Genomic DNA, 25,747 nt, shown 5'->3' on the forward strand with positions numbered 1-25,747 from the left:
CTGCCGAGGGCGGAGCGCGCACGTCGGCGCGCGCAGGCCGGCGCGGTGGGAAGGGGAGGGTCAGTTTGTTGCACCCTGGCCCGGCCTCTTTTCCACCCTGCAGAGCATCCGCTTCCGGTTCCCAGACTGAATTGGCGGTGAGCGGAGCTTGAGGTCGCTGTGGACTGCCCACTGGTGAGGTGGTGCGGCGTTTATGCGGCCGAGAGCGCGGGACTCAGGCAGAATGTGGGGCGGGGACGTGGGAGGTGGCTGGTCAGGTGAAGGAAGGGTCGATCTGGGGACCCTACCATTACTAATCGCATCTAGGAAATGTGGGGCGGTGCCTTGCCCCGAGTCCCTGCGGATAGTTAACACTCGCTTGAGCTTCGAAAGTAGATCTTTTTAGACTCGACCCTGATTTCCTCTTCTCCAGATTTAAGACGGTAACATCTGTTTTGCAGGATTGTTGTGAAAAATGAGGTCCTCTTTCTAGAGGCAGGTTGCTTGGCATCCAGAAGATGTTTAGCTAAGTTAAGAGTTTTCTTCTTCCTTCCTGCTCTCCTCCAACCTTAACACCTAGATGTGGGCTGTGCCCGTAGACTGACTGCCTTGGAATGGGTTGGAGCTGCTTTCTGAAACTTGCTGGGCTGCTCTCCCTTTTGAACCACTTTTTGTCTGTTCTGATTCACTCTTCCAGGGCCTTGCCCGAGATGGACAGCCGGATTCCTTATGATGACTACCCGGTGGTTTTCTTGCCTGCCTATGAGAATCCTCCAGCATGGATTCCTCCTCATGAGGTGGGAACCATCTGTATTCCTGAGTAGGAGATTTTTTTCCCCCTGGGCATGAGATGATGCATGAAAGGTAGGATGGCAGGGTTAGAAGGCGACATGGAGAGTGCATCTTAGCACTTGTAGCCAGAAGACCCAGAAGCTGGATTCTGAGCAACAGGACCCATTGGGAACTTCTTTGTGGAAGCCTCCTGCTGGGGTCTATTCACACCGGTTAATTCTGGAAATTTGGAGCCTTCCTTTCCATACTGTTAAGAGGCGAAGGCCAGGCGCGGTAGCTCATGTCTGTAATCCCAGCACTTTGGGAGGCCGAGGCAGGCAGATCACATGAGGTTGGGAGTTCGAGACCAGCCTGACGAACATGGAGAAACCCCGTCTCTACTAAAAGTACAAAATTAGTCGGGCATGGTGGCACATGCTTGTAATCCCAGCTACTAGGGAGGCTGAGGCAGGAGAATCGCTTGAATCTGGGAGGCGGAGGTTGCGGTGAGCCGAGATCGAGCCATTGCACTCCAGCCTGGGCAACAATAGCAAAACTCCATCTCAAAAAAAAAAAAAAAGTGAAGAAATGGGGAGCTACTGGGCTGTCCCAATGGTGTCCATCTACTCATTTAGTCAGTGTTATCTGTTCTACTTAAATTAAGTCTATGACCTTTCCTTTTCCTGACTTCAGGGTGATTCATTAGTGATCCAAATGAAGGTAGGTATGAAGTAAGACTGGTAAAATTTCTGGGGTTGCTGTGTCTTGCAGAGGGTGCACCACCCAGACTACAACAATGAGTTGACCCAGTTTCTGCCCCGAACCATCACACTGAAGAAGCCTCCTGGAGCTCAGGTGAACTTATGAAACCTTATTCCAGGCTAGATTCATCCATACCAGAAGTTGGCAGTGTTGGGGGGATGGATTGGAAAGCAGGTGCAGATGTGAGGAAACTTTCCTTCTTGTGGACAGAAAAGCTGAGATAACACTTCTACAACTTCTGACTTTCCTCTCAGGGACACACAAGCTGAGCTATTGCACGATGATGCTACTAGTTGTTCTTGTGTTTGTGGTCTCTATTGAGCCCCCATTCTGTGCTCTTGTCTTACAGTTGGGATTTAACATCCGAGGAGGAAAGGCCTCCCAGCTAGGCATCTTCATCTCCAAGGTATTTGTGCCCAGTAGGCAATATGGATAGTTACCTCCCTTTGTTAAATTAACAGATTGCAGAACCCTAATGTCCCAAAGGCTGAGAGGATGACTCAGTGGATTCATATAAGGGGTATAATGGAGACACCCCCTTTCCCACTTTAAACTTTTCATTTGGCAGGCCATCTGTCTGCATAGATTATCACAGAAAAACAATAGCACCTTACATTTGAATAGCACCGAATTTCACTGACAGTCTTCTGCAATTATCGCATCCCAATCACATGTATTCTCTCTTTACCAACAGGTAATTCCTGACTCTGATGCACACAGAGCAGGACTTCAGGAAGGGGACCAAGTTCTAGCTGTGAATGATGTGGATTTCCAAGATATTGAGCACAGCAAGGTGAGCACAGTACTTGGGCTGTGGTGCTGCAAGAAGCCATCTCAAATAGGACATATTGGACAGGGGTAGCCTAATCTGTAACTTAATAAGAAAGCATTTTGCTGGACACTGTGGTACATGCCTGTAATCCCAGCTATTTAGGAGGCTGAGGCGGGAGGATCACGTGAGCCCAGGAATTTAAGACCAGCCCAGGCAACACAGCAAGACCCTGTCTCAAAAAAAAAAAAAAAAAAATAGAGAAAGTAAGCACCTCTCCTGGGGAAAGTACCAGAGGGAAGCAGCTATTAGTGATACAGAGGTTGGAGTGGCAAATCCCTTTCCCCATGTTATGATTCTGTCTTGGGTCATATCTCTTCATTTGTACAAGCTGCTGTGTTCCTTCCAGGCTGTTGAGATCCTGAAGACAGCTCGTGAAATCAGCATGCGTGTCCGCTTCTTTCCCTATAGTAAGTGCCACTGTTTTCACTTTCCTGACAGGGCCATAAGTAAGAACTCTTTAAATACTGATAGCTAGAGGCCCTGCAAGTTGGGGATAGGGAATCAGGAGCTCACGTGTGAAGATAACCTGCTCTGTTCCTCCTTTTCTTCTTTCCTTCAGATTATCATCGCCAAAAAGAGAGGACTGTGCACTAGAAAGTTGCAGCCCACAGCCCTTCATGTGGACTCTTGCCATGACATGCTAACTAGACTTCAGGAGAGCCACTTCTATTTTCAGCCCCTCCCTGGAATAGTGAGTGGGGAGGATGGGGAGACAGCTAACCAACTGAATGACCCAAACTGTATTGCACTTTTAGTTCCCTAGTTTTCTAGGTGAGCTTCATTCCCTGAAAGGAGGATGATATCTAGGCATAACCTAGCCTGTGAGGAACCTAGTTAGGAAAGACAGCTGACATTTATTGAATACCATGTACTAGTCCCTTACATATGTCATATTTTAATTATAGAAATCAGTAGCAAAAAGAATCTTGGGAATTTTCCATCTGACTTCCCTGACCATCTTATCCCATCCTTGTACTACCAGAGGATTCATACACTTTTGAGACTCCAAAGAGACCCTGTTTTCACCCCTTCCTCCTCCTAGCCTCTCCCCCAAAAAGTAAAACACAATGCTGAAGAAATATTGGTGTGGCTTTTGAATGTTACCAATTGGATGTAAAATGCTATCGAGGGAAGAAAAAGCTCTTCCAAAGAGAGGAGCCACTGGAAGGAACAGAGCAACACTATACCTACCTCGCAACTACCTATGATGTCTGACCAGAACATTAGGGAGGCCGAGGAACTTTAACCACAGTATAACTAAGGAATGGCATAGAGTGAGGGGCACTGAAAGAAACTGCCTGTTCCCCTAGGAGCTTTGAACATTTCTCTGCAGGGGACAGTATTAATATAATTCTCTCTTCTTTCTCACATTCTTTGATCTGGAACATAAACTAAGGAAGGGGCTTAGATGCATTTCTTTTCTGAAGCAGCAGTAAGAAATTGGTTCACAGTTTCCAACTTGTAAGTTGAGTAGTACTAACTGCTGACTTCTCCCTTTTCTTCACCCCAGCCCCAAATAACATTCTGCCATGTTCCTAGATCTTTAGTTACCAATCCACCATTACAGGATTCCTGGTCACGCCTATGCCATTGCCACTGACATGTTCAAAATACCGATTTGGAATTGAAAGTTTTCTAGTGTGAGGCTGGGTGCGGTGGCTTATGCCTGTAATCCCACCACTTTGGGAGGCCAAGGCGGGTGGATAGCTTGAGGCCAGGAGTTCGAGACCAGCCTGGCCAACAAGGTGCAACCCCATCTCTACTAAAAATACAAAAATTAGATGGGCGTGGTAGCACACTGCCTGTAATCCTAGCTACTCGGGAGGCTGAGGCAGGAGGATTGTTTGAACCCTGGAGGTGGAGGTTGCGGTGAGCCAAGATGGTGCCACTGCACTCCAGCCTGGCTGACAGAGTGACTGTCTCAAAGGGGAAAAAAAAAAAGTTTTCTAGTGTGGCGTGGGGTGATGTACCCCTATGATGAAGTCCCAAAATTTGCCTTGAAAGAATCCTGGGGAACTTAAATATATATTTATAGACCCATCTACTGGACAGTGATTCTGTTAGTCTGAGGTGGAATCTGGAAATCTGGATTTTTAAAGATGCAAAGGAAATAAGTAAATAAGTCTTCAAATGTAGGAAACATTGTTCTAAATAGTAGTACTATACTGTATGAGGAAGGTCTGGTTCTTCCTATATATCCCACCCTAGCTCTACTGACATACCTCTTCTAGAGCCTCAGTGCTATTGTTAGGTGGCAACATCCCTTGAGAGCAGAGCTGGAGGTAGAATTAATGTAGCTGTCTCTATGCTTCCTGGGAAATCCTGTTCTATGCTCCTATTTGCTGACCCCCTGCCCCACATTGGCCACGAAAGAAAGAAAATAGTAGCTTGGTTACTTCCATAAAGGCATGTTGGGTGACTTGGCTGAATGTTGAGGTCCAAGACTCTCCCTGTGGTTAACAGGTCTTAAAAAATGTATCTAAGAAGTATGAAAAACGTGGTAAAAAGTCCCAGCCAGGTGCCATGGGCCTAAGAGGCAAAAACCCTCCTGCCCTAAATTGGTTCTCACTTGAGATACTTGGATTGGTTCTATGTTAGGGCACCAACATGAGATAATTGCATTGTGGAAATATAGGTATAGTGTGGAGAAAGCACAAGCAGTAACAGCCTTAGGTTAAAGAACCATTTATTGAGGGTGTACGTAAACAACAACAAACAGTGGAGAATGAATTGTATTGGCCTTTGAAGTATGTCAGCTGCTATAGAACTGTATTCTCTACAGATGTCTTTTAGCCATCAGAGAAGGTAAGGTAGAATTCCCAGGTGCTGCAAGAAGCTTCCACCCAGCAGCTGTGAGATACAGTCGGGAAAAAATGATAGCACTTTCAGGGGTTCTGTTTTTACCCCAAGCCTAGGAATTGGAAGAGAGTAAGTGGCCATGTATCATAAAACGAGGTGGGGAGGAGAACTGGCATGGCAACCCCAAATGTAAGAAATCCATCAAATGAGGCAGAGAAAGCCTAAGCTGTCAATGGGAACAATAGCTTTTGTTGCCTGACTCCTCAAAGGATTCCAGTTCGATTTCAACCGCTGAAGTGTGTGTTAAGGAAGCTAATACAGTGAGGTGACTGGAGTCAAATCTCAACACCCAGGGTCAGCTTCTAGGAGATGTAGAAGAGGAATTTTGATCTTACAATCCCTCTCACCTAAAGGCAAACCAACGAACTACTTTGGGCTAAAGTTAGTCCCATTTTCCCCTTAAGTACCACTCAGGCATCAACTCAGCAAAGGAAACTTACCTTCTCTACTTGTATACTCCCTACCGCAGCAAAGCTAGGAAAAAGGATACTCCCCTCTTTCGGTGGAGGTAAAGTCCTTGTGGAAAGAAGGGCAGAAACCACACGCCGGAACAGCTGTGTGTGTGTGAATGGTGACCAAAAAAAAAAAAAAGGAGAAAAAAAGGTCAGGTTCAGAGGCTGGAATAATTCAGGGCCTTTGAGATACATGATGGGGAGATGAATCTTGACCCCCACCCCACAAAAGATAAGCCAAGGTCATCCAAAAGAGTAAACTGGTGGTAGCTACAGACAGAGTGCAGTTAAAGTATTATAGAAAGAAACAAGTATTACCTTTTTCACGTTGTAACTGGTTTTGGCACTGGTCTCAATAAACATCACATTGAGGTTTCTGGATTTTTCTTCAACCTCTTCTGCAGTGACTTGTCTGGACGAATCAGAAATGATGAAAAGGGCCAGAGTTATTGGATATGGATAGATTCTTCTGAGGCGTAATGATGCTTACCTAGGGCCAGGAACTCTAGAAGGGTTAAACCCATGACCCGTCTGATTACAGGGTGGGGACTCTCTCCTATACCCCCCACATATCCTTGTGCCCTGATGGGACGCCCCCCTGTCCTTCCCCTCCTGCAGTGCTGGTAGTGGGCAGAGGAGACTAAGGTAACTCCTCCCCAAGTAAATAGAGCACAGTTGACCCTCCCCATAGAGACTGAATTTTAGGTATGCCAGAAGAAATTGTAGTTATACTTTACCTTTTGTTATCCAAATCAATCTTGTTACCCACCAACATGATGACAACATCGTCACCTCTTTCTGCTTGTACATGTTCTACCCACTTATCTGTCTCCTTAAAAGAACTGATGTCTGCAAGAGAATATGTTGCAGAGCGTTGAAACATTTAGGAGAGATTTGGAGAGAACACTTCCTCTCTGCTAATTTTATCAATCTCCCTATCAATCTCTTTATAATCCCCTTTTGAAATAAAACATTGCATAACACCCACTTGTGATGTCATAGACAACCACTGCAATAGTTGAATCACGAATGTAGCTAGGAATTAGGCTGTGAAAGCGCTCCTGGCCAGCTGTGTCCCATAGCTGCAGCTGAACCTGCATAAAACAAATGTTCAGGAAGAAGATGGGGAAAGGTAGAAAAGAAACTAGCCTTTTTAAAAAGCTCAGACCTAATAAAGGCAGAATACAAAAGGTCGGGGAGAGTGGATCCCTGAGAAGTGGCTGCTATAGCCTCAAACCAAGGGGCCTATAGTCCTAGGACAGATCCAACCAATTTCAATATACTGTTTTGATTCAGGAAGACCCTACAGCACAGCAGATTTAAGGATTCAAGGTCTCTTGGAGTTTATGTTACAGTTGGAGATTAGATGAAGGCAGACAGAACAAGAAACATCATAGGGCTTGGTAATTTGAAGAGGCTTCAGTTTGTTTGATGGTGCTACCCAACTGTGATGAATAGGCCTAAGGGGTTGAAGTGTAGGGTTTGTGGTATGAGAGTTAACACTCACTATTTGGTCCTCCAAGTACATGGTCTTAGACAAGAAGTCAATTCCAACAGTTGCTTGCAAAAGAAAGTGAGATACACTCCAGCATTCCCTCTATTCCCAATATGAGGCAGTCTTAGAACCCAAAGTGGAGAATGACCCTTCAAGAAGTTGTCCTGGCTCCACTCCCCAATGCTTATAATACATAACTTTGAGGAGGAGAATCTCCAGGTGAGTCTGCCAAGAAGAGCGGCAAAAATGTACCATATGACTCGGTGATGGGCTTACCTGGCAGGTGCAGCCGAAGCTGTTGTACATGAAGCGGGTGATGACGGATGTCTTCCCTACTGTGAGGGAGTTAAGCAGGCCAATCGTTGCCCTCGGTGCCCTTTCTCCCCCCAAAGTTTCTATGAGCCCTCCCTCTTCCCACTCCAACCTTTCCCAACAAGGAGGAACTCGGTTCCCCAGAGAATGCCCCACCCCATTTCATACCAATTACACCTCCCTGTCCCCAAAGCCCAACCCAGACCCGCACCGCTCGGCTCTCCCAGAAATAAGAGTTTAGATTTGCACAGAGACTGGTATTCGGTTCTTTCGGCAGCCTCCAGGCCAAAGCCTCCGGCCTCCATCCAGGCCTTGTCGTGACCAAAGGCAGACATCGCTTCAGGTAGGTGGCAGCCAAAATGGCTTCCGACGCTCAGCCTGCGCCGCCACACGTCATGCCATACTCTACTGACGTCTGCTGACGGCCATTGGCTTCACACCCAGGCCTGGGCACGGCCACGCCCCCTCGGCCCCCTCCTCACAGCTTGCACTGTGCCCCGTGTTCAGCGCAATCCTATGACCACTCGAGTGGGGTCATGGGGTGGAGAGAGGGATGGCCACTGACCGTGTCAGAGGAAGTCGGGGTCAGCGTAAGGGAAAAGCACGGGCTAAGTGTAGTGTAATCACGGCGAAGGGGTGGAGGTGGGGAAGATTGTTCTCAGCAGTTCCATGATCCTCCAGGAAGAGGAAATAGGCAAGAGATCGCCAGGCACATCTGAACACACTGATTTATTAGAGTGTTACAGTGGGGGCTCCCACACAGACGGGCACCAGAGCGAGGTGCTCAGCTCCCCTCATCTCCCTCGGCCTCCGCAGCCTTCTGGTTCTCCTCCTCGCCTTTCCGCGTAAACTCCTCGATGACTATGTCCTCAGAGCTTGCAGAAGCAGCAGAAGAGAATGGAGGGTTAGGAACCCCTTTCTGGGTGTCCTCCGTGTCCACTCTTTTTTCCTGATCCCAGAAAAGTGATCCCCTCCCTGCTTCCCAGCTAGGCTCCTCGGCCCCCTCTTGGTGCCCCCACTCCTCCATCAGCCACTCTGGCTTGTTTCCTTCCATTCCCGCCCAAATTTCCCAGCACAAAAGTCCCCCAGGAGCACTGGAAGGGAAATAAGGATGAGGGGTGGGAAGGAGGGAAGGTATCAAAGAATGAAAGATGAAAGAAGTAAGGGCGAGGGGGTGGGGGAAAAGGAAAAAGAAAAATGGGAAGGGGATGAGGGGGAAGGACGATTCCAACAAGAGCAGAAGGTGGAGGGCGGGGGGGATGCAGAAAGGGAAAGGAGGGCATATGAAAAGCACCGAACTGTGACACGAAGCTAAGCCATATGTTTCCACTGCACACGTATTGAAAGCACCCCAGGGAAGCATTTTCACATTTCCATCATCATAACATGGAGGGTGGCAATGGGAAGAGGGGAATGGGGCTTCCCAGTCTTGTATTCCATTACCTAGCAGCCTCTGTAGCAAGCATGGAGAGGGAGGGAAAAAATGGAGCTGAAGCTGATTAGGGGCTTTTCGGTTCCCTGAAGAAGTATCTTTACTTCCCCCCCCTTCCCAATCCTTCGTCTCCAGCACACACGACACACACACTTCCCCTGAAAACCTAGACACCCAGCCTACCTATTGCTATTCCATCCCCAGGCAAACTGCTAGTCTCCAATTCATGAGATCAGAATGGCTTGGACCCCAGTCCTCAGGACAACCGTTCCTGTGAGTTCCACCTGGTCACTCACCTTGAGATGGCTTCGGATGGATCAGGACCAAGGGTAGCTCCACACCAACATCGCTGCAAGGATTCCAAGGTGGAGTTACACCTCCTCTCTCTACAAGCCCAATCCCTGGACCTCCCTCCCTTAGTTTTCCAGTCTTTGGATGCCCTCAGACCCTCCCAAATCAATCATTTTTTTGCTCTCCTTATCCCATTGTCCTCCTCTTCTTGCCCAAGTCCCCACACCCCACAGTCTCTCACCTGGCTGTCAGGTCTCCTAGGATGCTATGGGTAGAATGACGCCCAAAATTAGCAGCAGGAAATAGAGAAGGGGCAACCTAGTTTCACTAGGGGATGAGGGATCATAAGACCTAATGAGCCAGCCACAGAATGGGTTTCTGGAAGGGAAAGTGACTTGCTCACTGAGTTCACCGGTTTGGGAACCTGGTCTGGGAGAAGGGGTGGGAAATGGTTTGATTGGGTCAATCTAACTGGGAGAAAAACAGAAGCGAAAAACCCTTGACTCCTCAGCCCCTTCCCAGACAGACCCGGAACCCTCACTTACCCACCACAGGACACCATCAGGTTGACTCTGACTTTGTAGGACACCAGGATCCCCAGCAGCTCTTTGTCCATTCCAGGTCTAATACTGGAGGTTGTAGTATTCGTTTTGGGGTGTTTGGGAGCATGAAGAGTAATTCATTCAGTCCCCAGTTTCTTCTCATGCATTCCCATCACCACACCCTATTATGTTTAGTCTTATCATAGAATATCTCCCAGGCTCTAACCTCTCCTACCCATTGAGACCACATTTCTCTTCCTAACATTCACTTTTACCATGTCGCCCTCTGCTCAAGAGCCTACATTTTGAATATAACAACTACTCTGCCTGACTTTCAAGACCCCTAACAACCTTGCCCTATCTAGCCTCTCTAACCTTTTCTGCCCTAACTCCTGAGATACAACCTAAGCAGACCCATCTTCTCTCCGTGATCAGAACATGCCATGTGGATTCCCACCTTCTAGCCTTGGCCCATGCTGTGTCCCTAGTCTAGAATGCTCTCTTTTTTCCTCTGTTGGTATCCAGATCCTTCGCATTCTTCAAAATCTAGCTCATTCTACCTCCTCCAGGAAGCCCTCACCAGCTCTCCTGGCTTCTTTTAACTTTGTTGCACTTTTACTCTGAACCACGTGCACTAACATTTAACTGTTGGGTTGTATTTGCATCTCTCTTTGTTCCTCATCTAGGCCATAAATTGACTGAAGGTTGTCTTAAACTTCTTTGTATTCTCCACATTGCTTAGCATAGGAATGAGCATGTAATAGGTGTTCAGTAAAAAACCCACTGATTGAAAAATAAGACACTGAAAGCTGTATGAGCTTGAGAAAATCTCTTCATTGCTCTGGGCTGCTGATCTCTTACATATAAAATAATGCAGTTTGGATGATTTCTAATGGTATTTCTAGCAATAACAGTCTATAGCTACTTGATTGATAAGGCGTAGGGAGAGATGGAGGGATTACACTTGACAGATGGTGGCAGGTGGTTTTTGGTGGGAGACACATCTAACACTAGGGCCTCCGAAGGCACAGAACCAAGTGAATGACTTCCTAGAATTCTATTCATTCCTGTTGCATCATTTTCCTTTTTTGTCCTCCTTTTCCTCCATTTCTCATCTCCTAGTCTTCTACTCCATGTTTATCTTTTCTAGAGAGTAGCTTCTGTAGAGATCACAGTATTCAGAGCCGGATGACATGTGATATAATCCTGTCTACGTCCACCACTTAACAACTATGCCACCTTAAATGAATTCCTTCTTCTCTCTGAGCCTCAGGGTCCTTAAGTGTAAAAGGAAATAAGAACACCTATCCAGGCAACTTTAGTGGGATTCTCACAAAGATAACATAGTACATATGTAGGACCTTTGTGAACTGTGAAATCGTATACAACATAAGGATTGTTTTCCTCTCCATGTTTTCCGTTTTTTCTGCCTATGACCTAAGACTGCCGTTGGTCCCACAGGCATTATTGAGCTTGCTGCCAGCCTTTAGGCCTGGAGGAGTCTCTGAACACTGCCCTAGAGACACTTTAAAAAACAGATAGGCTTCACTGAAGATGAAACGTCAGAGCTGTAAATGTAGCATGTGGAATGGTTGAGGGGTGGGAAATGGAGGCTGAGAGTTACATTTGAGCTTACATCGTGCTAGAAGCCAGGTTGGTATCTTCATGCTTAAGTTTGCCATCCAGTGCCAGGCCCCGTCTCTGGCAGCTGGCAGCCAGGATTGGGGTTACTGCAAAGCTCTGGGAGAAGCTGGAATTGGCAGCTACAGTCTCCCTTCAAAAGAAGAACAAGAGAAGAATTTAGGCTGGGCTTGCTGACTAAGCATACTTTTACTCCGAAGAGTATCTTGTACAAGATTATACAAGAACCTACTGGAGTATCCAAGAGAGGTGACATGTTTAACTGTGAAGACTGGGGGGAATTAGTTCTGGTGGGAAATCCTTATGCCCCTACCCTCGCTCAGCATCGTGATGGTATTCCTGGGGGTAAGTTGCATCTCCTCCATCTAGTTCTCCTGGGAATCCCTCCCTGGGATCTTCCACCACCCTTTTTCCCCCAACCACCTCACCTGCTTCCTGGACCTCTTTCCACCACCCCACCCCTTGGCTCTCTGACCCTAGCCCCAGCACCAGCTCACGTGAATTCCTGAATGAACACAGTCTTGGAGTACTTGTCTAGTGAATACAGGACAACATCTGTGATCTGGTCAACTGAACAAGCCAGGAAAAGCACATGATTGTAATCAGTCAGTCATCCTTGAGACCCCAGCTCAGTGTCCTTAGTTGTGACCTTATACATAGGCACACTATACATGATGCAGTAAGACATGCTCATTGACAAAATAAGATATGCATTTTGACAAGCCCATGTTAGAGGGAAAGCCTAGATGAATGCAGACAGGTAAGTGAGGCAGAATTTTGGAAAAAGACCTGTGGCTTTGGGACCAGGTGCACAGGGATGGAAAAAGAAACTCACCTGAAATCTTGATTTTTTTGATGACCTTATTGGTGCAGTTGTTGATAGAAACATTGACAGAGATGGGTTCTCCATGGTAGTGAACCTAAAGCAGGAGGAGGGACCCATGTCAAGGCTGGAGGAAGAATGCGCAGATGGAGACCTAGAACCCCTGCTTCCTTAGCACTGTTGCCACCCTGGCTCCCATCTCTGCCTGCCCAAGTAGGAAATCAGTGAAGAAAGGGCATCAGAGGGGTTCTGGGGTGGAAGGCAAAAAGTAGGGGTCACAAACCTCACTGTCCATCCAGGCCTGGAGTTGTAGGGGCTGAGCTGACAGAAGGAAGCGGCGGATGGTCTGGGCTGAGGGGCCAGGGCCTGCCTCTGGTGGTACAAATTGTACTTTCCGGACAACCAGCCGCACATAGTCTCTGAGCAGAGACCAAGGGATTAGCCAGAGCATCCTCCTTTCAGACCCACAGACATCTCCCATGCCACCCCCATAGTCCAATCGTTAGTTAAGAATGGGAGCAGAGGAAGGCCTCCCTCAGAGAACTCCTCTAGTCCCTTAATGTAAGTATGTAGACCAAAGGTTAGTAAACTGTGGTCCACTGGCCAAATCTGGCCTGATGCCTGTTTTCCTATGGCCCACGAGCTGAGAATGGTTATATTACATTTGTAAATGGTTGAAATAAATCAAAGAACAATGCTATTTTATGACATGTGGACATTACATGAAATTCACATTTCAGTGTTCCTAAGTAAAGTTCTATTGGACACACAGCCACACTCATTCATTTCTGTACTATCTGTGACTGCGTTTGTGCTACAACAGCAGAGTTGAGTATTTGCAACAGAGACTACATGGCTCAAAAAGTCAATTATTTCTTTTTTTTTGGCCCATTACAGAAGTGTTCGCTGACTCCTGCCCTAGATCAAAGAAGATAAGTCAGAGGGGGCTCAAAACCGGGCATCACTGGTGGCGACGATGCTGTGGAGGTTAGAAGTGGGGCTATTTCTGTCATGAGAGCAGGATCTGTTTCCTGCCAGAGGCTGGAGGCAGGGATTTTTGGGGACAACCAAAGAATACCTCTTGGAGACTGTCTCCTCCGGGTTTTCAGCACAGAAACTCTTCACTTCAAAGTCAATCCCACAGGGCTGTAAAAGGACAAGGGCAAAGAGAGCTAATTTCCAGTGCTATCCTCCCTTCCTCATGGGCCTATAAGAAAATGCCTGACCTCTTTCCTTAGCTGTCCATTTCTCCAGTCTTGACTATCCCACTGTTCCTCTTCCCTGACACTACCATCTATCCTTCTTTCTTAGAACCTAGTCCTCACCTTTCCTGAATCTTCAGGACCTGGCTGCAGTGTCACAGAACAGGGCAGGTTGGTCACCATCTAGGGGACAAAAAGGAGATCAGAAAAGAAGTAGAAAAGAATACAAACAAATGCAAAAGAAATAGGGAACCCTCTCCGTTGTCCTTCTTGAGCTTCCTCTCTTAATCTTCCCTGGAGACCTTGCCTGCCCAGGGCTTGGGGTCAGTACCTGCAGGGTAAAGGGGTAGGCATTGTCCCCTAGCTTGTGCAGCAGTCGCTCCTGTAGAACTGTGAGGGGCCCCTTAGGGCTGCTGGATTCAGCTGGGACCACTTGCAGGGTCTGCACATACAGATCTTTTCGGAATGTCAGACCAATCACTTCCAAGTCATCACGGCCATAGCGAAAGGCACACGTCAACATGACAAACACTGCAGGCATAGGAAGAAGAGAGTGGCCTGTCAGGCCTGAGTGGGAAGGGGAATCTTAACTGAGTCAAGAAGACACAGACAGGTTATGTAATATGATCGAAGGCTGGCCGGGCGCGGTGGCTCACGCCTGTAATCCCAGCACTTTGGGAGGCCGAGGCAGGTGGATCACAAGGTCAGGAGATCGAGACCATCCTGGCTAACACAGTGAAACCCCATCTCTACTAAAAAAAAAAAAAAGATACAAAAAATTAGCCGGGCATGGTGGCAGGCGTCTATAGTCCCAGCTACTCGGGAGACTGAGGCAGGATAATGGCATGAGCCCAGGAGGCGGAGCTTGCAGTGAGCCAAGATCCCGTCGTCACTGCCCTCTCCAGCCTGGGCAACACAGCAAGACTCCGTCTCAAAAAAAAAAAAAAAAAAAAAGATCGAAGGCTATGGGCACAAAGAAAAAGATTATTAATACATTTGACTGCAGTAAGATTTACGTTACAAGTCTTTATAAACAAAGTCTTCTTTATGTTCAAAGTCTTTATAAACAAAGAAAAAATGGAAAGCCTGGGAGAAAATCTTTGCAACACATATAACACACTGAAGTTTAGCGTCCAAAATATGTAAGAACTCCCATACGTCAACAATAATAATGTACCAGTATAAAAGTGTGCAAAGAATGTGAAGAGGCCCTTGCAGAAGTGTGCAAAGAATGTGAAGGAATGGCCAATAACATATGAAAACATATTTAGTCTCATTAGTAATCAGATAAATGCAAATTAAAGCCACAACGAGATAAGATTTCACACACATCAGATTGTCAAAAAATGTTAAATCTGACAACACTACATGTTAATGAAGATGTGGAGCAAAAGGAGTTCTTACATACTGCTGGTGGGAGTATTAATGCAACCAATTTGGAAAACTATTTGGGATTATCCAGTAAAATTAAATCTGCTCGTAGTGTATGACCTAATAAGTTGACTTTAAAGGAGCTTTTGTTCATGTTTACAAAGAGATACATATGATAATGACCATCGCATCAATGTTTGTCAGAACATAAAACTGGAGATAATCTAAAAATCTATCAACAGGAGAATTGGTAAAAAATGTATGGTATATTCACATAACGGAACACTAAACCAAGGTTGAAATAAATGAACTAGAACTTCAAAGAATGCCCTGTGGTTTGTATGTGGCCTCTCCATAATTCAGGAGTTGAAAGTTGATGGCCATTGCGATGGTATTAAGATGGCCATTAAGAGGTGATTAGATCATGGGGCTTCTTTGTTCATGAATTCCTTTATGAACGGGATTAAGACCCTTATAAAGGAGACCTTTTGCCCTTCCACCTTCCACCATGTAAGGACACAATGTTTCTCCCCTCTGGAGAATACAGTAATAAGGCACCATCTTGGAAGCAGAGAGCAGCCGTCATCAGAAAACAGAACCTGCTAGAGCCTTGATCTTGGACGTCCTAGCTTTCAGAATTGTGAGAAAATAAATTTCTGTTCTTTATAAATTACCTAGTCTCAGGTATTTTGCTGTAGCAGCACAAACAGACTAAGACCTGTGTCAACATGGTTAAATCTCAAAATCTATGGAACAAGGCTGGGCGCGGTAGCTCACGCCTGTAATCCCAGCAATTTGGGAGGCCTAGGTGGGCAGATCGCTTGAGAACAGGAGTTCGAGACCAGCCTGACCAAAATGGTGAAAACCCATCTCTACTAAAACACAAAAATTAGCCGGGCATGGTGGCATACACCTGTAATTCCAGCTACTCAGGAGGCTGAGGCAGGAGAATCGCTTGAACCCGGGAGGCGGAGGTTGCAGTGAGCTGAGATCGCACCATTGCCCTCCAGCAGGGGTGACAGAGTGAGACTCTGTCTCAAAAAAAAAAAAAAAAAAAAAAAAAGCTACTGAACAAAATATCTAGCTGCAGAATGATAGGTACAGTATGTTACCAGTTATATAAAGTTTAAAAGCATGTAGAACAATATCAAAGTTGATCATAGACACGTAAATATGGAGTAGAAATATGGAGCCATCAAGAGAATAATAACCACCAAATTCAGGATAGTCGTTATCTGGGGAGGGAGGAGAGAAAGAGGAGAAGCAGTGAGTAGGGAGGGAGGAAGACAAACTGGATCAGGGAAGGACACACAGGAGACTTTAGTTTGTTTCTGTTATTCTTTTTAAAGCTTGGTGATGAGTACAGGGTATTCATTACATAATTCTCTATGCCTGAAATATTTTATCATGAAAAAGAGAAGCAATAATATTTAGGGCCAGAATACCTGGACCTGAATAGGACTTGCACAAATCTCTTGATTTCTCTGGGTCTCAGTTACTACACCTGTCAATAATAGGACTGCTCTAGTAACTCTACATATGCTATTTAGACCTCGAAACAACCCTCTGAAGTATTATTATCTCCACTTTACAGGCAAAGAAAGTGAGCTCAGAGCTGTTAAGCAATGGTTCAGGATTTCAACCCAGGTCTGTCTGACTCCAAAGCTCAGGCTCATAGGTGCTCAACTTAACTCATAGGATAGTTGTGAGGAGTTGATGTATTAGAAATCCCTTTGGAGGCTGGGCACAGTGGCTCACACCTGTAATCCCAGCACTTTGGGAGGCTGAGGCGGGTGGATAGCCTGAGGTCAGGAGTTCGAGTCCAGCCTGGCCCACATGGTGAAACCCTGTCTTTACTAAAAACACAAAACTTAACCGGGCGTGGTGGTGGCCACCTGTAATCCCAGCTATTCGCGAGGCTGAGGCAGGAGAATCGCTTGAACCTGGGAGGTGGAGGTTGCTGCGAGCTGACATCACACCACTGCACTCCAGCCTGGGCAACAGAGTGAGTCTCCGTCTCAAAAAAAAAAAAAAAGGAATTCCTTTGGAAAATTCAAAATAATTATAGATGTGGATGAAGATGATGATGATGATACTGACAGAAATGGAAGAGTTATAATTGGACTCATACTTTGTAACTGGTATCTAAGATTTGAAAGAAATCAAGTGAGAGGCAGATAGAAAGCATCTGAAATGCGCTAATGGAATGTAGAATGGAGTAGAGAGGGATACCTGTCCAAGTACAGGGTGACAGAGGTTGAGGCAAGGAAAGATATAGAACAGGAATGTGTAACCTTACTTCTATCAGGGGTTCTGACCCAAAGAAAAAAAAAAAAAAATACCAACAGCAGCACTTGAGTAGAAAGCAACTTATTTTAGTATTTTTAAGAACTCAAAACATCAAACACCGGATTATTTGCTTTTAAAATTGAGAATGAGGAAAATGAACCTATATTCAAAAGATACAGCAAAGCCTGAAAGTATTGATAATATCCGTGTTTATAAGGACTGGGGCAATATGGGAAGCCTCATGCACTGCAGGAGTGAGATTTAATTGGTATAAGCGCTTCAGAGGGCAATTTGACAATGGGTATAGAAAGCTTTAAAAATGTGTGAATGCCTTTTGGCCGTTAATTCCTCTTCTAGGCATTTAGCCTAAATAAATAATTGAACAAGTATGAAAAAGATGTGCATTGCAGGGCATCGTGGTATCCCCATACAATATAGTACTAGGCAACTTAAAAAGTTATAGATTTGTATATATTGACACAGGTTTAAAAGATTATAAAATATTATTTGTAGTATAGCATTTTAGTGAAAATTTTGATGTTTGCACAGAAAATATGAATAAGATCAAAAGATTAGTGATTAAAGATGGTAAGGTTACAGAGTCTCTCCTTCATCTATGTTTTCTAATTTTTCTACAATGGAGACAAACCCAATACTTTTCAAAAGATACAACAAATAGATTCACCTTTGTTCTCAATTATGGCCAATTATAGTGTGAGAAAGGAAAGAGAAAGAAAGGAAAATAAGGCATAAAGGAAAGGAAAAAGACAGAAAGGAAAAAGGAGAGGAAAAGAGGTGGCTGGTAGGAGGCAGGGTGAGAGAAGAAATGAAAAAGATGAGGAATGAGACAGAAAAAAAGGTCAGGGTGGGTGAGGCAGAAGGGGATCTAGTAGCACCTGAGGTAAGGATGTTAATCAGATGACTTGTTACTTGGAATTGCTTTCTGTTCCTGTGTTGGGAGGGCAGCAGACTAAGACATCAACTGCATCATGCAACTCCTACCCCCAACTGAAGCTCTAATTGGCTCTCTAGCAGTTTAGCATTGTCCTTTTATTGCATGCTAGGAAATAGCTTGTTTTTATTTTCTTTTAAAGTCAGTATGTATTCTAAAGTTATTAATGTATAGTTGTGTTTATTCTACAAAATATATGTTAATTGTCTGAGCATCAGAAAATACAAACAAAAAGACAAATCAAAGCTCCACCATAATATATCATGTTCCACAGATAGCTACTGTTAATATCTGTTATGTGTGCTTCTCAACTTTGTCTGTTGCTAGAATTGAACGCAAGGCCACCTTAGGTATTTTTTACTTTTCTCTCATTGCCTTTTTGAAGTTAAACTTTGTATTTTGAGATCACTGTAGAGTCACATGCAGTTGTAAGAAATTATACAGAGAGAGATTGTAGATATATTTTTGTTAAACAACAATTTGTTCACACTATCACATATACTGCCCTATCACTGGCCTTTATCACTCCACAGTACAGATTAAGCATATTTTACATCCACACATGTACCTTGATAAAAAAAAAAATTAGAAAATATGATGCAAACAAGACAATCTTCATAGAGGTAACAAACCATGTTGAAAAACTAAGAATAAACAAGAAATACGCACAACTTAAATGAAAAGTAATATAAAACTCTACTAAGGGGACATTAAAAAAAGATTAGAATAAAAGGAAAAACTCATTCTCTTCCTGGAACAACATACATTTTTAACTAAAGATTTCTTTCCAGAGCTTGTGAAGATTTTGTAGAAATGTGAAAAAATGATTTAGGTTTTAGAAATATAGAATACTTGGGAACCTTAAATAAGTTGGTTAATTTATGAGTCTATCCCAAAGTTCCTCTGATATTTAAAACTGACTTGATTGCTTATTCACACTGCTTAATCTGAGAGATTTAGGCTACTTTATTCTCCAATATCTAACAGTTACATCCGAACTAGTACTCATCAACCCATTCAGCACCTTTTTCAAATCAACCCCAATTTTCAGTCTAGTTGGATCACAGTGGGGTTAATCCACAGTGAGAATTGAAAGGAAAAAAAGCAGCAACAACAACAACAAAAATCAGCATAATCTTGATCTGTAGTAGTGCTGCCAGAGTAATGTTTTTTACGATTACTTCCTGTGGTTGTTGTTTTGGTTTTTGTTTGGGAAATTTTCCTTGAATAAAAGGTCAGTTTCACTACACAAAACAAGGAGATGGAAACACGTATACCAGAGGTTGCAAAATGGCAGCCTGAAGGTCACATCTAACCAACAGAAAAAAAAAAAGTTTATAATCTATCCAGGCTTCTAAAGTCTTTTAGTGAGTTGCCAACATTTGAAAATCAGGAAATTTGCATTAAAATATGGATTTCTGACTTACTGGATCATTCTATAGGCAGTCTAAGATCCAGATCAATAGCCAAGCAGGGGCACCACCAGTAATAATAGAGAAAATCCGAAATTCTGAAAGAAGCTATTTTAATTTCAGCACGACTGTAAGTTTTGTGCAATTTTGAAAAATAAAATTTAATTTATGCTTTAGATATTTACTTTGAATATGATTTGGGTAAGGGGGCACCATAATCTTTTCACACTTTGGGCCTCTAAAAGTCTTATTTTGAGCTTCATTTACAGTTCCTCGTTAACAATTATAAAATTTGGCCACACTGGGCTGGAATTCCCAGTTGTCAGCCTCCACCAGAGAAGGCATTCGCAGTTCCTGCCACTTTCTGGTTTTCTCATACTCTGGTGCAATCCACTCATCGAGTTACCTGTCTGAAACACACAAAGACCGACAAGGATTTCCACTTACACTTTCGACCTTTTAAGTACTCAGGATCAACCAGAACTACACCATCTGTGGAGAGGACAGACAGCACTTTGGTCAGGAAAAACTCTCAAGACTATGAAACAGAAGATGATCCCTGAAATGGTTCTTCCCATTCTTCCCTTTAATTTGCCTCCTTTTCTGCACAGTCTCTCCTGGACTTTCTTTTACTCCCTAGTTTCCATTCCTCTTTCCCCAGGCTTCCCCTTTTTGGACTCACTGACCAATGGGTTCCACCATGTCCACATGGTCCACGAAGTCCCGTTTCCCCAGGTAGATGGAGAGCTGTTGTGGAACAACTTTGCATGTTATTCTCACAATCATTTTGGAATGGATTCCCCTGAAGCCCCCAACCCAGATCCCTGAGACCTTGAAGGATGTACCCACCTATCCCTTTTGCCCTCTCATTTGCCCAGCTGGGCCAGGTTCTCTCACCTTCCCATTGGAGCTGGTCTTCTTAAACACCCTATGGGGAGAAAACCAGAAAGAGGATGGAGAGGGGGGTTGGAAGTGCAGGGAAGAGGAAATAAGGGAAGTGGGGAGAAAAGAAATAGTCTTAGGATTAGGAGAAGAGGCTCCAGGAGCATAGGATGGGGCAAAGGTAGAGATAATTGGGATAGAATCCAAGGACCCAAGTTAGGGAGAGACTGGAAATCCCCCTACCCCAAAGGGAAATACTTGGATTGGGGTAGGGAGCAATTCACAGATTCAAAAGATTAGAAGGAGTTCTTACTTGGACATGTTGGCTATATAGTTGATGTTGAGCCTTTTCTGGGAAAAGGGAAAGAAGAAAGGCTCAATCATTTCATTTCCATTCTTCTCACCCCACTCCAGCATACCATCCACATACACCTAGTGTGATGTAACCTTTCTTCCTTAGACAGACACCTCACCCACATCAAGTACCTCCTATTCTCCCTTCTGCCAAGGGTACTTCTTCAGCCATATTCTTGCCCATCTTGGGCAAGAGGGGGAAAAAAACTTTCCTATTTTGTACAAATCATTGACTAACCATACTATCTATTCTCCAGAAAGGGCCAAACTTCCTAGAATGGCTGGGGAACTCTTGAGATCCCTCAGAGAGAAGGAACTTCTCTGGAAAGAGGCTGGACAGAGGTTTCCATCCAGAAAAGTTTGAGAAAAATGTGTTTCTTGGTCTGTATGAGGCTAGACATCCCCTGGCACACACTAGGTGCCAAGACATGTTTGTGGGATACATGAATGAATGAATGAATGAATGAATGAATGAACAAATGAATCGATTCTGTCTCCTTCTGCTCCTGCAATGGATCCTGAGCCTGAGTTCACCTCATGATGGCCTTGACTGTCAACAAAGAATGGAGAAAAGTGTGAGAGAGAAGGGGTTGGTGCCTTCATACTCTCAGTTTTTGGTGACAGAAGTCTCTTTGGAGGTTGAAAGTCCTCCTTGAACCAACTCATCCCTCTCATTGCCTTCCCTAGATTTTCCCATTCTTATCCCCGTCCAGGTCCCCAGGGGCTAGGCCTTTGGGTGGGAATCCTTAGAGAGAGGGAGATGTCTCTCTCGGGCTTCCCTTTGATGCTTACTGAGCCTGGCCCAGGGGGTGAGCTTAGGGGAGCTTCCAGAGGTCTTTGGAGGGTCTCTAGGCCTGAATGTCTATAGGCTTTGTCAGGAAGGGTGTCCCTCAACTGCTGCCTGATATATTAAGGGGGATGCTAAGAGCAAGGGATATAGGGTTTAGTATGGGCTAGAAGTTGAGGGCTCTGGAATATTACCTGGGGAGAGAGATGAAGTTCACATCAGTCTCCAGCTCTGGTTGCTATGCCTGCCTCCCCAGCCTCTTATACCCACAGTCCTCTGAGTGTTTTGATTGGTGGGGGTCATCAGAAAAGAATAGGGTTCTTGGGGGGGCATGAAACACTGCTATAAATAGTTCAGGTGCCAAGAGTTTGGAAAGCAGATTAGTGCCTAAAAGATTAGTGGCTAAAAGATTAGCAGGCTATTGCTGCTGGGACAGAGTGGGGGTAGGAGGTTGATTCTGATGATGTTAAAGGCAGGGGAGTTTGAGAAGGGTAACTTCAGGATTTTGGCCTTGTGAGGCCTTGAACCCGAGAACTGGGATCAAAGTGGAGTTGGAGGTCTTAAAGGTGAAGCATGGTGGGGGATTGAAATGGGAGGGCTCAAAGTATAGGCCTTTGTGTTTTTGAAAGGAATACCTTGTGTCACACTCCAATCTTTATATCAGCAGCTCCAGGCCACACAAAAGCCAAGGGTATGGGAAAGAGTACCTCGTCCCCAAGCCGCCCACCACTTGGGATATTGGACTCTTGAAGCTGATGTTTAGAAACCCCGATTATCCCAGCTTATGTGCACAGCAGGAGTCAATCTCCTGTGGGTAGTGGGGGCAGGAGTGGTGGAGGGGGAGCTGAGTGCATTGAGCTGTGTGTGCACATGTCTGTGAGCCTTGAACTTCTCTTCTCGTTGGAGAGGAAGGTAATATAAGATTCCCAGCCCGGGGACAGGTTCTTCTTGCAGGACATGCATGTCGAGGGAATAGGCGGCTGACATCTTATCACCCCTACCTAGGGTAAACCTCCTCACCCCAGCTCTTGACTCTGTCCAATCCCTGAAACTAAGTCCATGCTGTAAGCAGCTTCTCTTGCCTCGTATGACCGCTCGTGGAATTAGAGATATTTCTGTCTCTGCAGCTGCCAGGACCCCCACAACAGCAACAACAAAGTAATCTTCCTTTCTTGACTGTCCTTCCCACAGGGCCTAGGCTCATGCTTCATGGGCATAGAAAATGTAGAGACAGAACCTACAAGCTCTGGGGTTTCAGGACTCTGACCTCCTTCACCTCCCCTTACAGCAGTCTAGACATTAGTACTTATCTATAGACATAGCCCTTAACCCCAACCTCCACAATGCGGTGTCCATTCCTCAGAGGATGGCTATGGCTATGACTCAGAGGGCTGGGCAGGGCCTTCCCTAACTACTGCCCCTCACTGAGGGCCCTGGACAGCTGTCCCATATTCTCTTTGCACAGTTCACGGTGTCAGCCCCTGCCATTCCTAGCCATTATGCATCTCAGGGCCTGGTTGTTTAGTTACTATAACTCTCTCCTTCTCAGGGACTTTCAGATAGTGTGAGAAGCCCAGATTCTGCAGGTACCACAGTGGGATAGGAACTGATGCTGGACATACAGGAAAGACTTGTATACATGTCAAGGTTGGTGTCTGCGGGGAAGGTGAAAAGTCAGAATGAATCTACTTTTCATGCCAGACATGGCAATATTCAATGGCAGGAGAGGAAGGCCTCTCTTCTTGTATGCTTATTTTTATCATTCAGGAAACCTTTCCCAGAATCTCTAGAATGACTAGTGGTCAGCCTATTTTTGTCTTTAGACCCACACTTGAGGCTCCTACCTCCCTTTTAGGTACTCAATCCCACTTTTCTTCTCTTTCTACTCAGATCCATGGACCTCTCAGTAGGAAGACAGTAGATCTGCTAGGTCTTTAATTCATTATTATGATGGAATGTAAATCATTACTCTTTTCCAGAAGTTTGTGCATTTCTTGACTGAGGTAAAATTCACAAATCTTAACTGCAGCTCAATGAATTTTTACCTACTGTGGCAAGCTGAATTATGCCCCCCAAAGATGTCAGGTCTTAATCCCAGGAACCGATGAATGTTACCTTATATGAAAAAGAGACTTTGCAGATGTGAATAAATTAAGGATCTCGAAATGGGCAGATTATTCTAGATTATCCAGGTGGGCCCTAATGTAATCACTAGTCTCTTTATGAGAGAGGGGCAGAGAGAGTTTTGACTCTGAAATAGGAGGCAATATGAGGCCTGAAGCAAGATGCTAGGCTGCTGGCTTTGAAGATGGAGGAAGGGGCCATGAGCCAAGGAATGCAAGCAATACAACTCTAGAAGCTGGAAAAGACAAAGAAATCGATTCTCCCCTAAAGTCTCTCACGGCCACAAGATGGCTGTTCCTGCTCAGGCATGGCCCTGCTGAAACCTTGATTTTGGCCCACTGAAACTGATTTTAGACTTCTGACCTCCAGAACTGTAAGAGAAGAACCGTGTATTGTTTCAAGTCACCGAGTCTGTGGTAATTTGTTACAGCAGCCATAGGAAACTAATACACCTGTGTAAACACACATATAACCACCACCCAGGTTAAGATATAGAACATTTCCATTCCCCCAGAAAATTTCTTTGTGCCTCTTTCCAGTTAGTAGCTTCCGGAAGAGAACAGTCACAAGTTTCACTTTGACCTGGAATACTTGCATTTTACGAGGATGCAACAGTAAGAAAGCAAAGGAATGCATATCTAATGGAGTTTCTGGCCCCTATAATACATTAGTGGAGGAAATATTTTTAGGTCCTTACCCACCCTCATTCTGTACACCTGGATGATATCTCCAACCAGACCTTCCAGTTAGAAAATGATGATCAGATCTCTGCATGAGGAAGGAGTGGGTTATTCAGTAAAAGGTTGTAGCAGACAGAGTTGCTTACTAACTCAATAGTCATCTCCCTCTTCCTCCTTGTGGAAAGAATCCCCAGTTTTAAGGTATTTCACCCTCCTCCGCATGGATCTGTGCTCCTCTATGCCACTCATGGTCGTTTTATCCCCCTTGCCAGTGATCAGCTTAGTTATAGGCATGGTGAAATTCAGGCCACTGTGATGTGAGAGGAGGTATGCTGGAGAGATTCTGGGAAAGGTTTCTTGAATGATAAAAATAAGCATACAGGAAGAGGCCTTCCTCTTTTACCATTGAATATTGCCATGTCTGGAAACAATGCCTGACCGACAATAGCCACCCTGTGACCATGAAAGTTGCTAAATAACATGCCAAGGTTTCAAATCAGAGAGATGGAAAGAATCAGGACTTTTTAATGACATTGTTGAACTGCTGAATTAATCAGTTCCAAAGCCACCCACTACTGAACTTATATGCAAGATAATATATTTCCTTTTTTAAAAACAGTCATCTAAGTTGGGATTTTCTGTTATTGCAACTGAAAACATAGCAAAAGATTCAAGTGGGATGTGGATGAGGCATTAGCTCAGTGGGGGAGGATGGAACGGAGATAGATGGATTAAATCGCAGAAACAGATTTCCTGTGCTGTCCTAGGCGCTGAACAAACTAGTCCTGGTCTCCACTCTAAGGTTGTTAACAGCCTTGCTGGAGATAAAGTTGGATGTGTAGAAAGACAAAAAGGGCACACTACCGATAATACATATGAACAAAGCTAACTTGGGTACAACTATGTGGAGCCAGTCATTTCCCCGTGATTTTATTAGTAAGTTTAGACATCCAGGGCTTCAGATCACTACTCCTTTCCGTCAAGGTTGAGTGACTGTCTTGTTCCACTTACTCTCAGCAAGTAATTCCATTTGTTCACTTCATAAAGAAAATTCAGCCAATTGGAGTGGACCTCACACCTTCCAAATACACCTATACTTTAATTCTCAATAACGACAATGAGGGCACTCTGCTGGGTTCCTTACATGCATTGCTTCATTGTCTTCTCACAACAAGCTAGGTGCTAACATCCTCATTCTACATATGAGGAAATGGAGGTTCAGAAAGACTTATCCATAGTCACAGCTGGCAGGCAATGGAGCCAGAGTTCAACCCTAGGTCTGCCTGACTCCAAGCCTGCATTTTTTCCACTATATCACTTACCTTCCCTCCCTCATTTTCTTCCCTCTCCCTCCCTTCCTACCTTTATCCCTCCTTACCCTCCTCCCTCCCTCCCTCTCTCCTTCCCTCCTTCTCTCACTTCCTTCCTTCCTTCCTTTCCTCCTAACTCAGAGAAAGATATTAGAAATCATGCCTCTTCTCCGTTTTCTTCTTAAAGCTCCAA

General features: G+C 44.9%; 2 protein-coding genes across 3 annotated transcripts; one reads left to right on the forward strand and one right to left on the reverse strand.

Annotated features, from left to right (window-relative positions):
• The first annotated feature begins 59 nt into the window (after nt 1-59).
• PDZD11 (PDZ domain containing 11) lies at nt 60-3,423 on the forward strand. Of its 2 annotated transcripts, XM_037988897.2 has the most exons (8): nt 88-174; nt 441-509; nt 677-776; nt 1,522-1,605; nt 1,862-1,918; nt 2,207-2,305; nt 2,691-2,751; nt 2,904-3,423. In XM_037988897.2, the coding sequence occupies exons 3-8, from the start codon at nt 690-692 to the stop codon at nt 2,936-2,938; spliced, it is 423 nt and encodes a 140-aa protein (XP_037844825.1). In that variant the 5' UTR covers nt 88-174; nt 441-509; nt 677-689; the 3' UTR covers nt 2,939-3,423. The 2 variants fall into 2 exon arrangements, with proteins under 2 accessions (XP_007990181.1, XP_037844825.1); XM_007991990.2 differs by lacking the exon at nt 441-509 and having other exon boundaries at nt 60-174.
• A 4,644-nt stretch (nt 3,424-8,067) lies between these two features.
• ARR3 (arrestin 3) lies at nt 8,068-21,673 on the reverse strand. The gene is made up of 17 exons (XM_037988895.2): nt 21,635-21,673; nt 20,613-20,650; nt 20,315-20,345; nt 20,104-20,164; nt 19,865-19,909; nt 13,725-13,924; nt 13,517-13,576; nt 13,270-13,337; nt 12,475-12,610; nt 12,204-12,288; nt 11,866-11,938; nt 11,364-11,501; nt 9,731-9,814; nt 9,427-9,450; nt 9,191-9,243; nt 8,906-8,915; nt 8,068-8,337 (listed from the first exon to the last, which is right to left on the reverse strand). Exons 2-17 carry the CDS (start codon nt 20,618-20,620, stop codon nt 8,247-8,249), a joined length of 1,167 nt encoding a protein of 388 aa, XP_037844823.1. The 5' UTR covers nt 20,621-20,650; nt 21,635-21,673; the 3' UTR covers nt 8,068-8,246.
• Nucleotides 21,674-25,747: the final 4,074 nt, after the last annotated feature.

This window comes from Chlorocebus sabaeus, chromosome X (genome assembly GCF_047675955.1).
Source record: "Chlorocebus sabaeus isolate Y175 chromosome X, mChlSab1.0.hap1, whole genome shotgun sequence".
Taxonomy (NCBI): Eukaryota; Metazoa; Chordata; class Mammalia; order Primates; family Cercopithecidae; genus Chlorocebus; species Chlorocebus sabaeus.